Consider the following 24,819-nt stretch of genomic DNA (forward strand, 5'->3'; position numbering starts at 1 on the left):
GACGCAGCAAATTTTTCACATACTTTGTCCCTACCTACTACAAAAGGTAGGTAAAAATGGAAGCCTTCAGTCATTTTGTATCACGTTTCCTGAAAGCTCGGCCTTCTTTGCTCTCTGGTAGTTGCAAGAAAATTGCATTTTTCATCAAAAAAGACATGCCTATGTTTATGTGGAAGCATCAAAATGCAAAGTTCAAATCTGAAAGATTAAATAAAAGCAATCCAAAATAAAATACAAGGATTTTTGTTGACCTATCTATAATAGTCACATGGTTGGTACTGAAAATCCTTTCTGGGGGAAGCTGACTCTCCCTCATGACAGAGAAAAAGAAATCCTTATGGTCTTGTTTCTGTAGGTACCACTACGGTGATACAAGGTAACAGGCTGTCTTGCTTCCCTTTCCTACACTGAATAGCTTTGCAGGAGCCAGAGGCAGAAGTTTCTGTCTTTACGAGCTACTATATAACCTATCAGTGCCATTGAAAACAGTCACTTTTCCAATTAAGTTTAAAGAAATACTGTAGAGTTCCAATTTTCACATTCTTCCTACAGCATTCTGCTTCATGTAGCATACAGTGATATCAAAGTGTTTCTTGCAACAAAAGATGAAATCAGATGTTTCCATATGTAAATCATGATAGAAAATATACTAGTTTCAGCGTATGCACAAAGCTAGCATGCGTGAACTTTGAAACAAACCACGCAGACCCCTGAGGGATCCAAAGGCGTATTTTAACACTTACTAAGAAGTTCAAGTCGCAAAACATTTCAGTGCTCATCCTCCAGAGAGCCAGCTGCATATTGATCTCCCCAGTCATACAATGGTTGTTCCTCACAGGCCAGCCAAAGAAGAGATGGTACTATACATTATATCGCAAAAAGAGGAAACGTAATGCTTAGTGTAACACCAAGTCAGCAGCACGTGTGCGCTGTCTTGCTTCCTCTTCCCAGGTAGCTTGTAAGAAGCAGTCAAGTATGTGTTGTTCTCAGTGTTAAACCATTTACTGTCATACAGTGTATCAGCAACAGCCAGAGATAATGGATTTAGCTAGCGGAGTTGAGGACTGTGCCAGGTATTCACACAGGAATTGAAGCATCAACCATAACTTACTCAAAGAATTGAAACAAAGAGTAAAATTCCAAATTAAAAAGACAAAAGAGCACAGCAGTATTTCTCCCCTCTTGAGACAAAAGCACATTATCTGTGTAAACTTCCATTTTTATTTACGTACCCCCGTAGGAATAAATTTACCCTACTCTCCAAGCAAGTGAATACAACAACCTTTTTCCTACAGTGGAATACTTTCTTATTCTAACGAAACAAACAAACAAGGATCGATTTCAGCAACTGAAAGCTTTCACCCTGTTAAAATGTGACAGGTAGGAGGAAAGCATTTTTAAAAGCTGTTGACAGGTTTACTTGGAGGATACACCAGAGCATCAGGCAAGAACATAAAAAAATGACAATCACATCAGGAAAAGATAGTTTGAATTCTCATGTTTTACTAGGAGCAAAGATAAAATATTTAGATGTTATTTCAAAATGCCTCTTGTGTTTATTACTATATTTGCTTGTTTCACTGAAACTGATACTAGGCAGATGAAGTATAAATACATACAAAACCAAAATAACCCATAACAAAATACTGAAAAGATTTGGATGGCAGATATTTTTCCTTCAATCCTCCTCCTTAGTTTCAAAAACTGCCATTAACAGAAGCTAAAGGGGGAAAGAATAAACAGATGCTCAAGTTGTGGTTTTCTGGCATTTTTTTTGTGTGTGTGGTATTTTGGGGTTTTTTTTAAGTACTAAAGAAACAAAACACTGATATCATTACTTTGGGAATTAAAGACCAAAAAGCAAATAATAAATTGCTACAGATTCTTTTATTTACAAATAAATTAATAAATTATCATGTCAGATTTGATCCTTAGTAGCGTTCTGGGGAGTTTAAAGCAAAAATGCAAAATATATGTTCAAAAACCATATTGTAGTTCTGTTTTGTCCAAAATCTATAGAAAGGGTGTTGAAAGAAGGAAGCCACAGGGACTGCACTCAGTTCTTTTGCTTCCTAATGCCTGTTCCTGGTACTGTTACCATGGTTCACATAATAACTTCATTTGTATGTCCATAAAATTGTTTTCCTGATTTTCAGTTTTATCAGATTAAAACAAGTACATTTGTTTTAATAAGTGTACAACCGGAAAAGAGGCTTATTGGTAGACGTACAACCAGTGCATTAATGTATTATTTTACTGTCCTTAAAGGTGTGTTATGCTGTCATAGCCCAACAAGAGAGGTTTCAATAGTTATAATTTCACAGTACAAGAAAACCCATAGCTAAGGAAGAAAATTCTTAAATTTACAAATACAACAGAAATACTTTTAAGACTTAGTATTTTTAATACCCTACAGACAAAACACCCCAGGAAATGTTGAAAGTACAAACTTTATGTTTTAAAGACTTCACAATGTCTTTCTGACAGACAAAAACTGTTTATAAAACTTTAAAACTTTTTTGGAATGAAGGCAAAATATGCTGCATGGTTCTGAACAGCATATCCCTTCAGCTGTTCTACTGCTAAAGAGTTGTTTCTCACCTTCAGCCTAGGATGGCTCTGCACTACAAGTACCCGATGTTCTCTTGTGTCTACACAGACTATACAGTCCTCCCGGGCTATATAAGCTGATGGTAACCGTACTTAATGGCAGATACGCAGTCCCATGACTTCCTTTAATATACTTGCTGTTTCATGTCTCTATCGGCTATTTGCAAGCCTAACCTACACTGTGATTCTGTCACTCCGCTGCAGTAACAAGACAGGTACGCAAGTCAGTACAGACATGCTGCACATGTGAAAGCACAGACTGTCTTTTTAGCTCTTACAAGTAATTCCATTCTCGAAAGACATACCACTGCCACCTGTCTGCAATGCTACCTTGATCTGGGCTGCTTAAGTCAACCTGCACCACTGCTAAAAATCTCAGGGGAAATCAGGTTGAAATCTTCAGGCATAGTTTTTGTGAACCTATGAAGTAGAAACCCCAGAAATCACTTGTATACTGGTTCTGGCAAAGTTCCCGAGATCTATAATCAAGCCCATTTTTTCCTGTTTGCATATTACTGCAAGTAAGGATGATGATGCAGTTCAGACTCATATCACTGCAGCTGTGCAACATTTGGCTTGCAGCGATAACTAATAAAATTCAATGAGCTTGTAAAGAAGAAAGTGAAGACAGAACACAAACATTCAGAACTCAGAGCAAAATCAGACAGCAGATGCATGAGAACAAAAGGGATTTTGCTCACTCTTCCATAATGCTACTATGCTACCAAGGATAAAATAACCTTTCAGTTTTCACTAAATGCATCAAATTTTGAAATGCATTTAATGAGTAAGAATCTTGAAAACAATTTCATCTTCATGTTAAATAAACAACCATAACTTCTTTTATATCAATAGGTTGTTAATATTTATAATCTTCACTGTGTGTGTATTATACTTTCTTACCATACCGGAATTGGGTTGTGTAAGTGGTCTAGAATTGCTTCTGCAAAGTGATTAGATAACATTAAAATCTTAGCTGCATTCATCATTAGACTCACTTTAAAATATTCCACTGAAATATTTTCTTGTTGGGAAATGCTGATTAGTCAGGAGCAAGATGTTACTTTGAAAGACAGGGTAGGAGGCAGTGGGGGGAAGGAAAAAAGAGAGGAGTATTTCAATAAGGCCAAAACATTTCACCTTGAGCATTTTTGGAAAATAGAAGTAATACTTTGTTTTGGGGGGAAAAAATAAATTTGCACAATTCTATTTGGAACCTCATAATATAGAGCACAAGATTGCACAGAGCTTAATTCTATTTTACTATATCATAAGACAGGAAAACTAACTTTGTTACTCAGTGACAAGTAATCCTCAAAACATTAGCTGAGCCTACACATCACACCACTTTCTCTAAATCATCAATTGTACACCATCTAACTTTCTGTTCAGACACAGATATTTTAATAATAACCTCCTAAAGCAGAATGAATTTATAACATATTTCCATTTAAAAACTATTATTCTGGATGCTTAACTAACCCATTTGTTTTCAGATATTTCCAGTTTCAGGTATTTATTTCTAGTCATTGAAAAAAAACCCAAAACCAGACTTTGAAAGACACAAAAACAAAAGTACTTTTTACCAAGAGAGAAATAACAAGTGCTCATTCTCAAAACACTGCTGAGGCATTGATTTGATTTCTCTTCTTAGTTTTTTTTTTTTTTTCAGCAGCAGACCAGCCTTTTCACATTCTACTGACTTTTTACAGTCTTCTAAAATATATACAGAATAGTTCGAAATTCTCTGCAAGCCCTACAGATACAGGTGTCTTAACCTTGAGATGCATCATAAGTATGAAATATGTGAAAAATTAGACAAAACCACTCTGAAAGCCAAACAACATACTACATACTTAAAGGTACGTTAACATGTTATCAGTATAAAATATTTACAAACAGGTTATTTGCTGTATTTTAAATTATGTAAATACAATGGCCTACTTCCTTTTCACACAGGAAAATAAGTTCCAGCAGTAGGGGGAAAAAAAAAAAAAAAAGAAAGATGATGTAAAAAGTCATAGGATTTGGGTATTACATCATTTTCATTTGGAAATGTATATGTTAAAATTGCTTTTATACTTTCATTTTTTATAACTAACTTCAACATCATTTGAATCCCAGTCTTCAAAGCTGACTCTTCAGAATTAAAACCAGGATTTCAACTCAAATCTCTAAGCCTTCTGACTTGCAAATAATTCATATGAATAACCTTATTAGTTGTAATATGATATTCAGGTGAGTATAGTTAGTCATGCTCAAGGATCTGCAGGATTAGACCCCTTTCCCGATTATATATACACAGAAACATGTTTCTTTCAGGAAATTTAACTTCTAGCTATTCAAATGAATACAGCTGCTTAGTCCGCAGCTACATTAGTCTGTCTGTTCTCCACATCCTCCGTGGTAAGGAAGTACATGAGAAAGGACTTCCCAGATACACAAATATAGCAAGGGTATGACAGGGAGCTCAGATGAAGACCCGAGTAACTCTTCCCTGCCCAAGAGGTATGATCATTTCATATTTGCCATAACCAGACAACTAGACATACTTTATGACCTCCTTTCATATAATTTCTTTTTGTCCCATTTCTTTTTCTAACATCCCTGTAGCTGGAAACCTTTAGTACAGCTCAGAAGGCTGAATACAGCTTGGTCCAACAAAGGCACTGCAGCAACTTTGGAGCATGGAGAAAAGGTAGGTTTTAAGGAATTGAATCCCAGGAGACAGAAGTATAACAAGATGAAATCTTGCACCTAAGGATCTGTGGAAAGATAAGAGGTCCGGAAGAGACAGTTCAAACCAACTGGGTTTTATTCATCCAGTTACAGCACCAAGCTTCTATAAGCCATTCAACACCTGCTGGGATCTAGAAGCAATTAATTTCTTTTCTTTCATTTCTTTACTTTTGAAACTGCAAGTGCTCAAAAATGTGGTGAATTCATCTGATTACATGAAGGCAGCTCAGGTCTAACTTGGCATATTGACACAAGCTCAGTATTAGCCTTCCCAGACACTGACTGGCTGCCAAGCCACTGAGAGCGAGCTACACCTGTATTATCTATGTTGTTCCATTACACGGCGTATGCAGATAAAGAAGTCTTGTATAGAAAAACTTACTTCTAGAGATTGTGTTAACTTACTATGAATGTGTCAAAGATACTGAAGATAAAGTTTTTCTAATTCAAAAATTGCATGACCTCATCCAGAGGTCTCAGCAATAGGAAAGGATTTCACTGTGTTGCGCAAAAAAGCGCTAAGCGAGAAAAGTGAGCTTTTTATACAACACACATTTCTTCTACAATAAAATAAATCTCACTTTAGAAACAAAATTAAGACACAGACATGGTAACTGGGTGGAAATTCTTGCACTGCAGAACTATGGCTTCATTAGGGCTAAAATTAACAAGTGCAGCAGTAACCAATACATTGTAACTAACAAGCTTTAAAAACCTAATCCTGATACAAAATCCTTCCTTTAACAAGCTCCAAGTCTTTATTCAACTATTTTAAAATGTGTTCAGAATAGCACAACCTACTGAAAAAATAACACATCATCCAATGACATCTGTAATCCAAATCTAGGCAGTATCTAAGATGGAAAGCACATTCATTTGTGTGGTAACCAAGAAAACTTATTGCAAAACTACTTTAAGCAGCCAAAATTACATAAACTCACTGAAGACAATATGGCTTTACAAGCATATGAAAATGCAGAACATACTTCTGTTTTACTGACAGTGATGCAACAGAAGAAACTGCAGAAAGTAAACTTTAACTGTAAGCAGACTAATGAAGGAAATGCTGGTACATGGTACATTAGACAACATAAGCTGCAGCAGGTTTTGCAGAAAACTTCATTATTATTACATCCCCCTTCTGGGCACTGCTTAAATACATTGAGGACAATAGGGTACAGCACAGAATTGAAAGAAAATATCCATTAAAAGTAGCACAAAAGCTAAAACAATACTGTTGAATAACATCTCAGTAAACTACAAGATGCCCACCAAAAGCTGTTCAAGTATGGATTTTCTTTAAAGCACCAAGCATTTCTTAGGACTTAACCTGGAAGAAAGGAGGGAGGGAACAGGTATTGGTATATGGCTGCTGTATAAACAGCCAGATAACATAGAAACAGGTCACAATCCCACTTGTGTTGCATGAAATCCTCATCTGGCATTTTGACACTGGAATTTCCTCCAAATAACCTCTAAAAGAACAAGAACTGTCTCTGACTTGAACAATCATTTATCTTCATGGCAACCATTCAGTATTATAGAGATAACAATCAACATACTATACCCTAAAATCCATTATTGCAGCTATTACATTGTATTTCTCCCTTAGCTCTAGAGAGAGCTGAACAAACACCAGGAAATACCTTGCTGAATCTGAGGATAAAGCCAAGGAACAGTCTCCTGCAGCCCTGATCACGCATTCAAAAAGCATTGACTGTTTTCTGTGCCACTGAGATCAAGCAAAGGCAGCCAGCTTACTGCAGCAGCATGAAGGGTCACTTGGTTTCCTTTTATTGGGAATATCTTGTTCTGATTTCCGGTCTATTTATTCATATGCTATACACAGACTATGAGGTGATTCATTTTCCTGCTGAAGGCATAATTGACTTGCTTGGCCTCATTTTATGTGACCTGAGGTCCAAGTCACATGGAGAGATGCAAAGTGTCTATGAATTAGTTTTGAATCCTCTGAGGGGAAGGTTCAGCCCTCACGAGATAGGAATCTTCGCCATATTAAAGTGTATAACACAGTTTTTGTACCTATTTTACTCTTCTCCAGGTATTCAATCTGATACAAGCAACTGACAGAAAAAAGAAGTACCCTAACTCCCTTAAGGGACCTATACTGGCTCCCTTCACGTACATATACATGCAACCTGTCTGAAATTCAGGTAAATGTTACCATTCCTAATTCAAAAAAAATAGAGAGCTAAGGGATTGTGAAGAGAATGGATCAGTCATATAAACTTTGACAAAAAGGATATCAAATGTAAATGTGTGGCTACCTTTACACTTTTGTATTATTAACATCAAGAAAACATTATTTATTTATTTCCACGTGTTGCTCTCTCGTAAACATTAAGGTCTGGTAGAGTTTGAGAAATAATAGCTTGGTCTCTAAAACCTGCTTAGAAAGTGAAATCTCTATGTAAAAATAAAGACAGAGGATATCTCCAGGGGGAAAAAAAGTAAATCTTACCAAAATCTTCCAATATCCCATTCTGCGTTAGCTAGTTTTCCCCTCCATCCACCAATCCTGTTGGCTGATCTATTATTTCAGTCCTTACCACTTAACACAAACACTGAAAATAATGAGATTATTTTTCAATAATCAGCTATCCTCAGTTTCTAATCTTATTTTTAAAGCATTAAAAGCTAAGTAATCAAATTGGGGGAATTTTTAAGCGACACAATCCTCCCTCAAAATATATTTTCCTCAGTCTACATACAAAGGTGTAAATTGTAATTTGAGCAAAATTGTGCATTATCGTTTCATTACTGTAGAATCATCACAGAACCACAGAAATTTTGGCTGGAAGTCATGTAGTCTCACATCCCACTAAAAATATGATCATTTCCAACACCAGATTAGGATTTGTGTAGTTGACTGGAAAAGATCAAACTCACAGCCTTTCTGGTCACCTCTTCCATTACTACAGTATCCTCTTCATGAGAAAGTTTTCCTGTGTCCAGTCTGAACTCCACAAGCTACGATTTATGGCTATTGCCCCTTGCTAAACTGTATGCCACTACTGAGAAAAGCTTGGTGCCATCATCTTTGTCAATCCCTTTGAAGTTATTGTGTGCTAACCTAAGATTACCCTCTGAGCCTTCTCTTCAGAGACCCAGCTCCCTAAAAATGCCAGTTCCCTAACCTCTCCCATCACATCATGTGGTCTAGGCCTCTGCCCAGTTTCGTATCCCCTCACTGGACTATTTCCAGTTTCTCAACATCCCCACTGTATTGGGGGTTACCAAAATGACACATAGTTGTCCAAGCAGCAGCTTTTCCAGCTCCAAGTAGGGGTGGTAACAGCTTCCTTCAGTCTGCTAGTCATGTTCCTCCTTCTTTCTGATGTAGCCCAGCATACAGTTAGTTTCAGCTGCAGTGAAAGCACACCACTGGCTCATATTCAGCTTGACAATCTTAATGATCACAGGTCCTTTTCAGCAGGGCGGTGACTCAGCCAGGTGCTTCCTGGCCTGGACTGATGAATAGTGTTATTCCACCTCAGATGCAGAATTTCAGTCTGCTCTTTTTTAAATATGCGAGTTGCCTGTTGGCTCAGTCGTCAGTTTGTTCAAAGTCTCCAGATGCTTTAAGACTGAAGCTCTACTTCAGCTTTCCAAGCATCACCCTCATTTAGTATCATTCACAAATTTGCTGAGGGTGCATTCTGTTCAATTCTGTCATCCAAGTCACTGAAGAACTGAATAGCATGAGTACCAGGATCAACCCTTGAGGTATTCCACTTCTTACTGTCTGGGAACCGGTCAAGCTATTGATTACTACCCTTTCAGTACAGTAGTCCAGCCAGTTTTCATCCAACTCAATACCCAGCCCATACTTCCTCAGCTTACTGTTGTGTGGGAGAAGGTATCAGAAGTCTTAATAAAGTTACAGTTATACCATATCGCCTGTGCTCCCCTTATTCATATAGTCAGACATTTCATCCTAGAAGGCAATCAGATTAGCAAAACACTAACCGCACTTCAGAAATCTGTGTTGACTCTCCCTATTTACCCTCTTGCCCTTCACATGTCTAGAAGCAGGTGCCAAGGCAACGTGTTCCATGACCTTTCTGGGGACTGACACCGACCCGACACAGCCTGCAGATCCCTGGACCGTCCTCCTTATCTTTCATAAAGACTGGTATAGTGTTACCCTCCTTCTAGTTCTCAGGACTTTCCTTAATTACCATGGTTTTTCTTGGACAATAGCTGCCTTGCAATCCTATCACCTGAATGAGCTCTTATCAATCTTGACATAGAGTCTCAAGAAGCTGAATACATCCACTTTCTCTAAACAGTCCCTAACCTGTGGCTCCTCCATCTTATTGTCCCTTGTCTGGGAACAGTTAAAAAAAAAAACATGGGAAATATCTGCCTTTTCTGTATTGCGCACCATTAGATTGCCTCCAGCATTCGTCCATGGACCCACAGTTCCCCGAGTTCCCTCAGGGAAATACTTGCAGAATCCTTTCCTGTTACGTTATGCCCCCAAGTTCAGCTCCAAATCAGCTTTGGCTTTCCTGATTTCAATTTGCCTTCTCCATAAATAATGAAGGAGAAATTAAAGTTACCATATGAAGCACGCTACAGCAGAATGACATTCAACTTCTATATCAGAATATGCATAAGGTTAGAAATCAGATTCTATATTCTTTGGAGGAATAGTACAGGCTTTTTCTTCACTGTTATAAGGCATTGCCTGTTGAAACTTTCATCCAGCAGGGAACGCAGATGACAGATTTCTGAAAAGTCTCAAGAAGCTTTGCAGAAAAAGAAACGAAAACAGATGAGTTTTTCCCTACTATAAAATAACTAATATGCCATAAAAAAAGAATACAGCTGATGATAATCTTTTTAATTCACTTACAAAACTGAATGGAATTAAGTAAGCTTTCTCGTACGATGCTTTTCAGTAATGAATAGAAACATTTTGAAATTTGCACGGTATTGTATTATCTAAACCAATTAATCTTGAACTCCAGCAAAAAAAAAAGGCAGCATTAGACCACAACTGCAAGGACACATTGACTCCATAATTTGATGACTCCTTCAAGTACATACTGAGAAAACAAATGCTAAGAATAAACACACTCACCTAGGAAGGAATATGCTCAGAATATTCAAATTAAAATCAGAATTATTTTAAGTAACTTGTGCATCTTTGCCAATGTTAATACAATCCTTTTCAATGTTAATCTGAAGATTCACGCTTTTCTTAAGTCAGTCCATTCATCCTTCACCACAATCACTGATGAGAGGAAGAACCTCTATGCCTATTTCTCCCTTTTAAAGTAATGCTGACTAAGGCAGATCAGCGATCAAAAAAGACAACTGAAAAAAACATTCAAACTGGTCTGACAAAATAGAAATCTTCACAAATATCTAAAATACTGAACAGAAGAGATAACAGATTAATATGCTTTAATAAAAAGACTTTACTTCTTTGTATGCATACATGTGCACTGCTATACTAAAAGGAGCCATTGACTGTATTCATACGTCCATGAACTATGCAAACAGTGCAGGTACAGCAACAATGCCCATGTATATTAACAACACAAGATTCATGAAACCTATTTTTTTTTTAAATATTCTACCAAATGAACCAGAGAAACATTAACACCTATTGTCATATGACATCTTCACATCAGGGAAAGCTTGCAATGAGAAGGATTATATGCTATTAGAACAACTAATGGTGAAAAAAATTAAAAGGGCAAACATTCAGGTGCTTAAGTTGGACCCACAGAAAAGCTTGCATATTTTTTCCGTTTAACAGTTGACCCCATAAAAAAATATTACCTATGCCCATAAATCTTGCATTATAACTACAGACTAACCGCTACCTTGTCAAATAAAAGGCAACAAAAAAAATCATCAAGGGACACCACATACCATTCAAATTTACAGTAAGAAACCATAAAGTAGGTCTTTGCTTGACCACAGATAAACTGAGAGGGAGTAGATACAGTCATCAACACAAGAAAATCGAAAGCTAAACTGTACGTGGTGGGGAAAAGAGAGAAGAGGAAGCTTCACATGAATCTCATCATAGATGAAAAGGGGAAGGAACACACTGGTTTCTGTTCAGACTAAACTGATGACAACCAGACAGATTTCTTTCAATCCTTTTATTCCCAATGCATAAAGGAGACGCAATTAGGTATGGTCTTCACAAACCAAAGTGCACTAAAACTACCTGACAGCAGCAATTCTCTCTCATGGAGAAACAATCTAGCAAGGTTTTAAACACTGGACAATTTCTCATGCCAAATAAGGGAATACAGCTGCATATCACCCACACACCACTCACGCAGAAAGTACTTTTTCATTTGTATATATTTTTTTAGACATTTGTAGAATAAACTGTATTTCACTTTCTAAAATGAAATGAAAAGTGCTTAGTGGACTTACCACGAGCCTTTAAATATTCACGTATTACTAAAGAAACAAGTATATTTATTTGAGTCACTAACTTAGCTTAGCTCTTCTGCACTTAGGTAGGCATCACTGTGGCATATGCTATCAATGAATTTATATTTCTGCTCCTGACAGTGAATCTGGCACCCAAAAGTACAGCACCAGTAGCAATGCTGATTCAATATCAGAAAACAGGCACTGTGTCAAACCTCAGTTTGAGTGGCTATCAAATTTATTGTGGACAACTGTCCATTTTCTACAGTCCATCACCCAGCCTCAGCATGGAAAACCTCTAAAGGGGATGTTCGTGCTGCATGTAAGCTGTGGGATGCTTACAAATCTTTATAGACTGCAGTGGGGAAAAGTCACTGTTACGTCCACCTTTTACAATGTTTTTCAATCCCAATATGCATCACAGTGGTACATCCAGTCCTACTTTCAGAGACAGAGGCACTTACCTAGTGTTATGCCTGCTTTTATAATACATTTGTTGTGCACACATAAAGGGCGTAGGATGAAACTACATTGTTAATTTAATCTCAAGAATTTATTCACTGTTTAAATAAGGCTTTAAAGCCTACTAGAGAATGTGAAAGCAGGAATAAAATGTTGGTTGGTTTACAGGTGCACCAGCATACATAGCGGTCAAAGGTTTCAGAAAGGTGCCCATGCACATGTTGCAGCCGGAGCTGCACCCAACTCCCTTCCTGTGGCTGCAGCCATACATAAAACATAACCTATTACAGTTTTTTCCATGCCTGAAAATCTTTGGCCAGTAGAACAGCATCTTGGAGCTGTGCCAGAAGGCTGCCTCACATTGTGGCAGGAATGCACACTGGTTGGTTGGTCCCTGTCACCATTTGTGGTAAACTAACAAATGAAAACCTAATCCAAAGAATCATCTATTTTCACAGCACAGGTTACTGAAAACACATAGTAAAAGCAATAGTATCCTCTATTTTCTGTGACCTGGAACAAACAGAACAGCATAAACTGTGTTGGAACATGTTTTGATGTGCAAGCACTGCTTTGTGAAATAAAAATAGAAGTTTTTAAAAATAGTTTTTTTTAAAAAAGAGACAGTTTAAAGGGTCCATTTTTCCCCTCCAAACAAAATTAGTAACGCTGTGTTAATTAAAAATCATTCAATTCTGGAATGTCAAAGTTTTGAAGATATCAATTCATTAAAAATTGTTATGCTACTGGTTGACAGAAGAATGCAATATACCTTCCATTTCATCAAACCTAGTACAAAACTGAGAATTTTCAAGTGAATTTGCTGACTTACTATGAAGAATCAAGCCTATTTATAGTATCAGATGCACTTACCCTCAAGTGCTCTGTCAACAAAAGCTTCAAATAATGACCTAGATTGACAATGAAGCGAACAAAGATGGATGTAACTACGTACGGGAAAGATAGTATTAAGAGGGGGAAAAAAATCCTCAACTACTTTGAAAAAGGAAATAGTATTTTCCAGGGGCACCATTTATAACACCTGAAGCACAGATGTACTTCAGTAAATAACTACACATTAAAAATATAAACAGGATTTTACCAAGATGTGTTGCTATGCTGGAATCAGACAGCGGGTGAAAAAAGCCACCAGTTTCAAGACAGCATACAGTACAATTCTTAAATACACCTATTTACATCAAGACTCTGAAGACTATGAAATACATAAAAGTGAACAGATAAAGTCAGAAAATTTTGTCATTCTGTGTTTTTTTTTCTTTATTTTTCACTGAAAAATTTTGTTGAAAAATGCTTAGCAATGTGAATATAAACTAAAAGACTTCCTAGATGAAGAGGCTGGTAATGGTATACAAAAGGCTCGATTTAAATCTTAATTACACAGCCAGGCACATAATTGCACTGTGTTACCGCTGGGGTAGATGGATAATCGTGACCATGGGATAACACTGCAACATGAATTGCAGGTTAGAGTGATAGAATACCACATTAACCAGCAAAATGTCATTCCAGATTAATCAGATCATTATACTGGTGGGTGCTAGATACCCAAGGAAGGAAAGCTCAACACAGACAGGTACAAGCTACACCTAAGAGATGGGACTGTCCGAAAAATGTAAAGAATAATGCTTTATGAGGACTCAAGGAAAAACAGATGTGGCAACTGAAGGAACAGAGATGAAATTTGAGAAGTATGGCTCACATTTTGAAACAACTAAGGAAATAGACTACAAGCAGCTATTTGCTATATGACAATCCAGACTGAAGACATTGAGGGAATGCTAACAGAAATAGAAATATTACTTTGTATGCTGTCAAGTAGATAACCAGTTTGTCACTTACAAAAGGTGGTGTTACAAGTTAAATTTACCCAAAAAGGTAAAATCCTGCACATGAGAAAACAAGATTTCATACCACATTATGTAAAATAAGGGGACAAAGGGCTGTGACTGATCAAAGACACCCCCACCCCACGGAGCCCCCCACACACCCACTTACACACCTGCAATGAAGGAATGCTCTGAAGACATAAATAGGGGCTACATGACCTGAAGACTCAGGGGAGAATAAAGACATGATTGATCACAACTGTTGAAAAGGAAGCCAAACTCATCTCAATGCCAAAGGAAACCCAAGGGTGCCTTTGTTTTAGACAAACTGACTATATCAGCAAAGTATTTCATCATTTGCATAACTGCCTGCCCCTGAATGAAAGGAATGCAGACCCAGAGCAAAACAAAACTAGTTTTAGGGGTGGTTCTGGTTAAAATAACGTAACTTCTATATGCATTGGATCTGCTTAGAAATTATGATTCTATAATTCTAATCAAGAGTATCTTTTACTCATATAACTGTAATAGGTATTTAGCTTATTGTTTTATACTTTTCTGTAGAGTCCAGTCACTCCCTCAGCAAGTGACTTTGCCTGCTGTGATTCCACTGACGATTAGTGCTGGATGAAGCCACAATGCAACAGCACCCACTGGAGGCAAGAGGGCTGAGCTGGGATGCATCTCCTGGGAGAGGAGCCTCGCTCCTCAGGGGTTGCTAGCCTTGAGCTCCCGGCGCATAGGACAGCTCACTCTATTGGGCTCAGAGAGCGATGAAGGAAGGACTATGTTCCTCATCATGGAGCTTGCTGGATAGCTTTATATGAACTATATGGAGCACTTAATGAACGAAGTAATGGCTCAGCTTTGTACCAAGTTTGCAAGACCTCAGGGCTGAGCCTTGCCAGGCTTTCTCTGTCTGAAATTTTCTTGACCTGCCTGCAGCTTTGTTTTACTTGGTTTAGCCATACCAGCAATGTTTGTAATCGAGCAGGTGCCTACGGCTGATTTGTTACAACCATACTTCATCTAGACAGAAGTATCAAGCAGTCATTCTGTGTAGAGCGAGGTACTTAATGCCACTGACATGACGAGATACAGGCCTGGCATGACCGCAGTGGCCTTCAGAAGCGAAGGCAGAGTAGCATAGTACAGACATGAAGGGAAAAGAGATGGGCCACCAAGCTGGCAGTGGAGACCCAACGACTGTAAACAACTCAGCCAGACCAGCATGGGGAGTGTATATGTGGTTAAGCCCAATATAAAAACCAAACAATAAACAGGAGGGCTCTGAAGAGAGCTGTGGGCTTCAGTTGACTTGAACACACACATTCCTTTCTGGCGACTGGGGGATGCTCAGCATCATGATGGTGAGCATATTCAAGATAATGAAATTCACTTTTATTTTGTGTCAACTGCATATTGTGATTCCTATACTCCGCTAAGTGTAATTTCTAATTAAATTGTGATTTGAGTGCATTGAGTCACTGTACTAAATCAAAATCCCCTGTAACTGCAAGTAACTTGAAATTAATTACGTTTTGTACTATATATTAAGCCCTGCACATGTGGAATATCTAAAAGAACATGGTCCAAGGGTATTGCACTATGACAAGGTCTCAACAATGAAAAAAGGTAACATCCTAGAAAAGACATTTCAAAAATTAAGAAGCCGCTATGATCTTATCATATCTACCCCTTAAATTAAAAAAAAAAAAAAAACAAAACACACAAGCAAAATCAACCAACAAAAAAAATTCCAATGAAATCTTTTACAAAATAAAAAGGAGAAAAAAAAAAAAAACAAAACTCTTCGGGCCTCAGGACTTGGAACTGTTCTTTTCATAGAAAAGGAAAATGTATGTATAAAGAGTAGCAGGGAACCCATGCAAAAAGTCTGGCTCCACTGTTATACATGTTATAGGTTATACATGTAAAGCCTCCCTCCAAAAAAAAGTGAATGATCTTCTACGAAAAATGCTGTGCTAACCTTGAGGGAAAGAATTATGAATTAAGTAATTGATTTGTGTAGAACTTTACTACAAACCTTCATAATTTTTTTAAAGGTTAATGTCTTTTGCTAGCCTTTTATCCCTTCACACTGGAAAGGTTCTCATCAGAGGCAACTATAGAATAAGTTTCTGTCCTCTGAAATTTCAGAGATAAATAATTCATTTTCACCATGGAGGAGGAAAAAAAGAGAAGTACACGCTACACATTGTTAAAATCAATTTATTGTGTGATTCTAAACTTAGTTTAGTGTTATCATAACTACATAACTCACAGCCAAACTTAAGCTTATTTGGGTAGTAATGTACCGTAACTCTCAGGTGTAGAATTAAGTTTAACCTTAGCTTAGCATTTGCTGGGTTCTAGCTTTCTTGTTTGGGGATAAACAGAATTGTAACATATTTTATCAAAGCATAACATGCATTGCATTCAACTACCCGTTAAGTAATTTTTTTCTAGGAATACAAAAGATTTCAATTACCCACAAAAAGATACAGTTCCATTTAGCAGTAAATGCATCAGGAGTAGAAAATGCCATCATGTGAGAAAACACACAGGAACAGATGGGAAAACACAATAGAAGTATTCAAGTTTTCAAAATTACATAAAAGGAACAAAAATTGCTAAAACAATGATGAAAATTAAATCTCCTTCAAAAATCCCCTTCAAAACTGAAGTTGTAAGAGCAAGCTGTACGAAAAGTACTGGCAAGACAAGTTAAAGGAGAAGGGTCACGGTGGAATCTGAAGAGTGCTTTTAGTGTTTTTCTTTCATTTCCAGAGAAGAGAAGACAGAAGAAATAATTAAAAAAAAAAAAAAAAAAAAAATCACTAACTGAAGTGTTCACAGTTTGGTCTTTTAACAGCATTTTCTTTTCTCTGTAGAAGAAGTATGCTGGTTTTGAAGGCCATGGGCCCCACAGCTTCATATATCTTCTATGCAAATGAAAATTACTGTTGGTGGATATTGCTTAATTCAAGCATAGAAAGAGAAAAATACTGGAAACAGGTAAGATAGCTAAGTCTCAGGAACCTGTGACTTCCTTTTAGAAAAGGACGTGGGGCATAGCTGGGGGAGACACACCCAAAACCGCCGCTTCCCTGGACATTTCAATAGGGATGTTACGTTGGACTTGCTGAATCAATTCTAAATACTACGAAAAAGTTGACTAAACCCATGGTTTCACATATATTTTTACAGCAGCTATGCTAAAAAGCCCAATCCTGGAAAACAAGTTGGCAAATTGATCCAACCACCCTTCCCCAAAAAAGAAAACAACACACCCAACCTTCCGCAATACAAAGCTGCTGCCTTATCTTTTCAGATGGTTATTTCCAACTCACTCCGCTCCCCAGCAGCATTCCCCATGTGGCTGCGTAAGTCCATGTTTGTCAGTATAACAGAGGAAAAAGCACCACTTGACTAGCCACTTCTAACTACTTTAAGTTCATTTAGATCTCCCTCTCAAGTGACTTTAAGGTGAGATCGAGACTCTATTCCACTATGCTGGTTAAAAGACTTGGGTTTAGGTGTGAAAATATTTTACATTTAAAAAAGCCCCAATGAATGATACCAGAGAAAAAGAAATCAATGATGTTAAAATGTTACAAATGTAGCATGTTAAAACACTAGAAATTTAATATACTAAATTTAAATTATATTGAAATTGAAATCAATATTACTACTTCCTTAGGGTATCTTTATTCCAAGTTTGAAATTCTTCCACTAATGGCAAAAAAAAATGTTAAGGCAGAAGTGCTTGTGGATCAGCAAAAGTACGTTCATATACTGGCTGCATGATAAGAAAGGGTATTTTGCCTTTCTTTATGATGTCCTTTAATAGTGCTTTAAATTAGCATTAGACTGAGCTGTCATTAAGTGGCATTCTACCCAGCTTCTCTGAAATTCTTGGCTTTGAACTACTAATTTTTCAACATTAAGTCAAAATAGCATCATATTTAACTCTAATTTTATTCTGATAACTGGCATTTTCTTCCCTCTCTTCAAAGATGGTTTGGCTGGGAGGATATATTCTCTCAATACTCTTCTATCAGACTAAAACTTCACAAAAGCCTGTCCACTCCCAGCTCGTTTCAAACAATCCCAAAAATACGTATTTTGGATTATTACTACATCCTTTTATCAGTGAAATAATTTTTAGTTTCTTCATACTGCACCTACTATGGCTACCGCGTCTTTGGCATGACTTACAGAACAGGGGTTCTGAATATGAATTACTTGTCTAGGTCTCCATTCTTGTGAACTGCCGTTTCCTGAGAAGCACAACATGAATACATTCACAGATGCTCCAAAGAGCTATGTCAAACCAGTCCCAGACTAAATCAAGAACTTGAGAATCCTACAGAGCAGGGCGTAGACTAAGTATATTAAACGATTTCCTTCTCCACCAGCCACTATGATGACACTTTTGAAAAATTCTCCACTCAACTCCCCATTTCCAGTAGTGGAATTGTACATTTCAAAAGCAATCCCCATCAACTTGAGGACGTACCTAGGAAGCGCTTGCTGTACTCACAAAGCTTCGTATTTCAATAATATATTGCTCCATCCAGCAACTCAGAAGTACGGTATCCACTATCCACTGTATAGACTTGTGCTACTCAAAACATATCATACAGCCCAGTCTAGTTCTTATCTAAAATCAATATATTAATGAAAATAAAAGATGGCAAAAAGGAAGGGGAATCTCTCTCTGGAATATTTTAAAACCTCAATGGAAACAAGGGAGTTCTACAACTAAGGAAGTGAATATATTAATATGCTACTCAGAGACATGATGAAAGCAATATATATTGATTGAATATAATTAGCATGGGTCTGAGATAGAGCTGCTAAAACTTTTAAAGGCAGAGACAGAGCCTGATGTTTGAGGGGAAGCAAGACATGAATATATCACAATTGAACCTATTTAGAGAAGCTACAGAATACTTAAGGTTAATAGAGTAATTACTAGTTCCTATAAGGCAAGAATGACATTTTATTTTGGTGAATATCATGTATGCATATCATCTAAGCGTGCATTATATTAGGGAAAACAGCTGCAAAAGTCATTCTGTGATCAGACGTGGGGCCCAATACTTGGATGACTGTATGAAGTGCCGCAACCTGCTGATGAGACTAGATGATTTCACAAGTCTCTTCTGGCCTTAAAACATTACTAATAGTCTGAATTGAAACACTCATCTAGATAGGTGATTTTGTTCTAAAACTTCAATCGTGATATAAAGACATGGGAAAAACAATCTGGCAAAGCCAAGAAAAGAAATTAAATCTTTTAGCTTCTACAGCCATTTCTACCTGCAGTTTTACTTACATATACACACATAAGATGTGCATGACATACACAACCCTGTTTCCAAAGAGTACTAACACCTAACATACAAGTTCACTTAAGTCATGTATATTTATCCTTGTTTAATACTGACACGCAGTACAACACTTAGTCATTATTACCCTGTATGTGTTTTTTAGTCTCATTTTAACCACGATTTCTTGACAAACGAGTAGCTTTCTAATGGGAAAACTGGTGAATATTTAAAAGTAACAGAAGTTACTTTAGAAAAAAATATAAGTCTTATAAAGCTGGGATGCTTTTAACCTTAAAGATGACACTCCCATTCTTGTTTAAAAAAAAAAAAAAAAAAAAAAAAAAAATCAGCAACCACCTCAAAGCCAGAGACTTCTGTTTTTCTCTGGAATCAGCACTATGATTTAAAGAACATATTAATCTATCATTTATTTAAACAGTGTGAGAAATACTCCAAAAGTCTTAGAGCCTAAGCTTTTTCTGGAGAGAGGGAGAAATGAAGACAGGCATCCAGAAACAAGTATCTTTATTTGAAATATGTAGATTTAAAAAGGATTCAAAAGAACTATTAAACATTATACAACTTGTTCTTTGCATAAGTTTTCTGAAAGATGAAGAGCTGTTCCGTGAATAAGGCTACTACTAAGACAGTAAAAGAATCTAGAGTCACAAAGAAACTAAAACAAATGTATGATACTATTTCCAAGTTGAATATGGTTGTCAGTGCTTCAAGATGGATCTCACTCTTAGGAAGTTATTTTATCTCATGTTCTCCAAATGTTTTTATTTAAAAAGTCTGCCAAAACAAGCCTCTGCTAGGTCACTGTCACTACATTCCTCCTCAGCTTCCCAGAGAGCAGTTTCTGTATGCCAAGAACCAAAGTACTGTGAACCACATACGTCTGGAGACTTCCAGGAAAAGCATCAGCTTTACTACGTATTTACTCAAAAGGTTCTCCACCAGCTATTTCTACCTTCAAAACAGCATTATCAATAGCTCTCTTCCCAGGAATTTTTTAACACCAAGCGGGATCAGAATTCTCTTGCACAGGTGGAAATTTCCAATCAGAAACATATCATGCTTCTTACAGAAGAAATAGTTGTATCTATCACGTATGTTCTCCCAAATCAGAGAGTCCTGATATCTCGCTTTGTTTGTTGAAGGATTTTTCCCATATTTACAGATACAAAAGAAGATGACAAAGCAGAAATACAAATGGCCTTATGTTTTCTAAAACCTATGAAGCATTGGGCCAAATGTGTTTGCCAGTATATCACAAGAAACAAAAAAATCCTTCACACACAGATATTTAACCACATTTTATACACCATGGAAAACAAACTATTTGTCTAGTGTTTCAACACTACTTGATGATTTCTCTTTAAAGAACTTGATTCTGACTGTCTAAAAACAAACCCCCACCCAAAAACCCAACAGCTTTCATTTTCTGAGAAGTTATTAACCCTTCCTCTTCATGAAGACAGCTTGAAAACACCTAAGCCAAAGCTCACTGCCTGGCATCTCACAATTTCTTAGACATACGGTGTATGATTCTGACCTCCCCTCCAGCAGTCCCTGCTGACCTTAAAAAAAGTTAGCAGCAGGGGAAAAAAAATGGATTCATATTATTTATCCATCACTTCTTCTCAATTACATCTCAGAAGTCTGAAACCCAAAAGTGATCCAGCATGCTTGTCCAGAGGTAAAACACAAATGAAATGGCTTATACATTAAAGCAAGGAGTTCAGAATTTGAATTTCCTAAAATCAACCTAACTCCTCAACAACAAAATACAAACTTCAATTTTCAGTTTAACAGAAATCCTCACCTTGAAAAGCATGTGGCTAAATCTTCTGATCCAGTCATGACCAGCCTGAATGCCACTTGATATTTGACATATCAAGCACAATTATTTAGACCCAATAAATTTTTTAGACCCAACAAATCTGTTCCTCAAAACAGGACAGCACAGGAATATGCGTTCTTCAAACTAAGCACAGCAAAGCTTCAGATTTTCTGAATAAATCATTTATGTTTCACACAGAAAATTTAAGTAGAGCAAATAAATATAACATCTATGATTTCTTCTCTGTGCCTTCTTTCACATATCACGCCCTCTTCAAAGACTGCAAACACCTATTACAGTCACCAATACCATAAATCCCACACTCTGTTGCAGTCACTCACAGACACTACTTTAGTTATTTCATGAGAAGTAACACATGAAGTTGCCACAAGTGTTCCAAGAGAATTAAAAAAAGGAAACTTTTTAAAGTTAAGCATCAGCACATATTTGATTCATTAAAATATACCTTAATTGCAAACTCAATCATTTTTTATTAACAGTACTTTTGAATAATTGTCTGTGTTCATATTTCTAAAACTCTAGGTATATTTTCAGCTACAGTCAAAAGGCACATAATGCAAAATCTCATACCAGGCAGTAAAGTAATTCATTCCTTTTTCTAAAAAACAGAGGGCTACCCATCTGAACAGTCAGGTAGAAACTTACTTCATTTACTCCCCAAATGCAGAATCAATATAATGCATTTCATCTGCCTGAAGCACGGGATGGTGGCCTTACCTAGAATTCTTCCAACAGAACATGAAATAATGGAAGTCTGTCAAAACACACAATATTGTGGGGAACAGAAAAAGCCCAAAAGCAGGTTTGGGGTTTTTTGGGTGTTTGTTTTTTTTTTTTTTTTTCCCCCCCTTTCAAATCTGTACTACAAAATAAACAGAACAAAAAAAACAAACAAACAAACAAACAAAAACCCCACCAAAAAACCCAAAACAAAACAAACAACAACAACAAAAAGAATATTGAAGTTATATGGCTTTCCCAGTAGTGAGTGTGGCTGAAGACAAGTGTGTGCCATTAAGCTAAATTTACTAAAGTCACCATAGACTCTGAGGAATGCATTCAGATTAAACAAAAAACGACAGTCTCATTTTTGAGATTAGTACAGTCTTCCAGCTTCAAGACAGGTCTGACTACAGATCATCTGTCAAGAAAGAAGTCTACTTAACAGAACACCTGTGAAATTTTGGTACCCTGTACCACAACAATTCAAGAGATTATCTTGTTAGTCAGCAGTACCTTAGGTTAGCTGGCTAGGTTGATCTTGGTAATAAGAGAAGGCAGAACTCCTTTATTACAGGCTCCTTTTTGCTATGGTTCACAGGAATCAGAAATAACTCTGCTAATATTTTACCACTGAAAATCCTTTTCATCTAGTGGATTCATCTCCAATTCCCTCTAGTACTCTATTCACTGATTTATGGGGGTGGGAGTTGCAAAACACATGACCGGGTATAAACTAGCAATATCATCACAAAACCCAACAACAGAAAACAACTCACTATTCAGTACTGCGTTTCACATTCTAACAGGCAGATGCAACCTATCTTCCACCTATGTAACTTCCCTGTACATTTTTTCAGCATCAGAGAATGAAAAGCTAAGGCAGGTATTTTTCTTCAAAATAATACAGTAACACAGGATGAAACACTGGTACATGCCCAAGTAACACTATTGTCCTGGAAGAGAATATGCATATAAACATCTAAACCATGGGTAATTCCAATACAACAATGTGCCATAAATCTTAAGACAAAATTCCATGTTACAACCTTTCTTTCTTGCACTCCTCTTTTCAGAACCGGAAAACATGACTAACCTTTAACACCCAAGAGAGAGAACCGGTACATATCAAGAAGAAAAAATGAAGAGCAAGGTCACAATTTTTATAAAAGCGCTATGACTCAACAGCTGTTACTCCAGTGGTGTTAGATATTATAAGCCAAATTCATGCATTAATTTTACTAAAGAAGCGGTGAATGTCTTAGGCAGGGAAAGATCACCACTTTATAATTGGAGAACCAATTTAGACTCCTTCAGCAACGAGAAAGCTGACTAAAAGCAGCTATCCTTTAATGTCTCTCTTTGGGATACCTGTTGCAGCTGTTGAGCCAAATGAGGTAGTTACGGAGACCAGGTGTCTTCATGAACTGGAATATTAACCATCTCCTGATGTGCAAAGAGGCACTAAGCAAAATCTCAGACACTCAGCCCACAAAAATTTACATTAAAATGTCCAAACTTGTCTTACTAGAATCAAGCAGAGAATCACACTGAAGACCTTTCTTTCAAAAATTTCTACTACTTTTGGTTTTAACCATCCTAGGCTGAAAGCCTCTGTCCCTACCCAATTTTGCCCTAAAATAATCTCACATCAAGTTTTACACAAATAAAAAAAATGTATATGTTAAATTTTAAAATCCTAGTATTCTTACAAATCCTTTTAACTAAAAAGTCTAGAATAACACATCTTCTCCACAACTACTCATTTGTCTGTAGTTCTTATATGCCATGCCTATATGCTGTAACTCCACATGCAGAACGTCGACAAGAAAAGGAGAGAGCTCTGAAAACCACCATTCACAGTAAAGAGTGAAAGTGGAGAACAAAATGAACAATTCAATTAAATTACATTAAATTTATTGTAGGACAGCACATGGAAGTATACTAAGACACAAAGAAATATTTCACATTGTTTGCCAATATGCATTTGTGAATGAAATTATTCAGATACCACCTATGAAACCTTTGTAAGAAAACACTAAGTTATAGTACGGTTTTCTAGCCTGCGGACACAGAACTTGCATACCTGTTCTTTAACTGAAGCTAGAATGGCAGAGGTTGTCTCAGTTTCAGAGCCATCGCCATTGGATGTGTTCAACACAGGACTAAGGGAACTTGTCTTGTCAGAAGACGAGGGTTGGTCTGGAACAGGCATAGTTTCTGCAGTTTATGGGAAAAAAAAACAATGATTTTGTTATTAGAAACCTTATACATACCAGAAATCATACGCATATAAGAATAATACTAACTTAAGGAAAAAAATTGTAGAACACGCTTCTGTTCTGTAATACAGAATTAATATATCACTTATTTAATACTAAAACTAGTTCTAAATTAATTATAAAACAAAATATTAAATGATCTCCCAGTCTTACTCCAAAATATTCACCACAGTACATTTGGAGATGATTCAAATGATTTACAGCTGTGATTTTTGTCTAGTGGTCCAGTGGCAGCATCCAACATGAAATTACAATATCATGAAAGTAATGAATCATGAAATGCTTTGCAAACAGAAAACCAACAAATGATACATGAGAGAAATATAAAACATCTAGTGTTGACTTTCTAACGTGCATGATTATTTAATAGGTATATTTTAAGCCTAGGTAACTAGCTTCGCCTTTCTTCTAGTCTAGAAGGCGATTTTGACAACATTTTATCACAGTATTTTTGAGGAAAACAACGCACTAGTTGTTATGCCATTTTTGAGACTTTTTACAAAAAGCAAAGATTCTTAGCACTT

General features: G+C 36.8%; 1 protein-coding gene across 1 annotated transcript in view; it reads right to left on the minus strand.

The window, feature by feature from the left end:
- The window catches only part of CTNND2 (catenin delta 2), a gene marked incomplete at both ends in the record, with an annotated part of 558,729 nt that extends 534,501 nt beyond the window's left edge, over positions 1-24,228 (minus strand). Inside the window, one exon of the mRNA XM_082315082.1 lies at positions 24,100-24,228. Within this exon, the coding sequence (XP_082171208.1) occupies positions 24,100-24,228 (129 nt within the window). The remainder of the gene's footprint in view (positions 1-24,099) is intronic.
- Between the last annotated feature and the right edge of the window lie 591 nt (positions 24,229-24,819).

This window comes from Platalea leucorodia (genome assembly GCF_965183815.1).
Source record: "Platalea leucorodia genome assembly, chromosome: 1".
Taxonomy (NCBI): Eukaryota; Metazoa; Chordata; class Aves; order Pelecaniformes; family Threskiornithidae; genus Platalea; species Platalea leucorodia.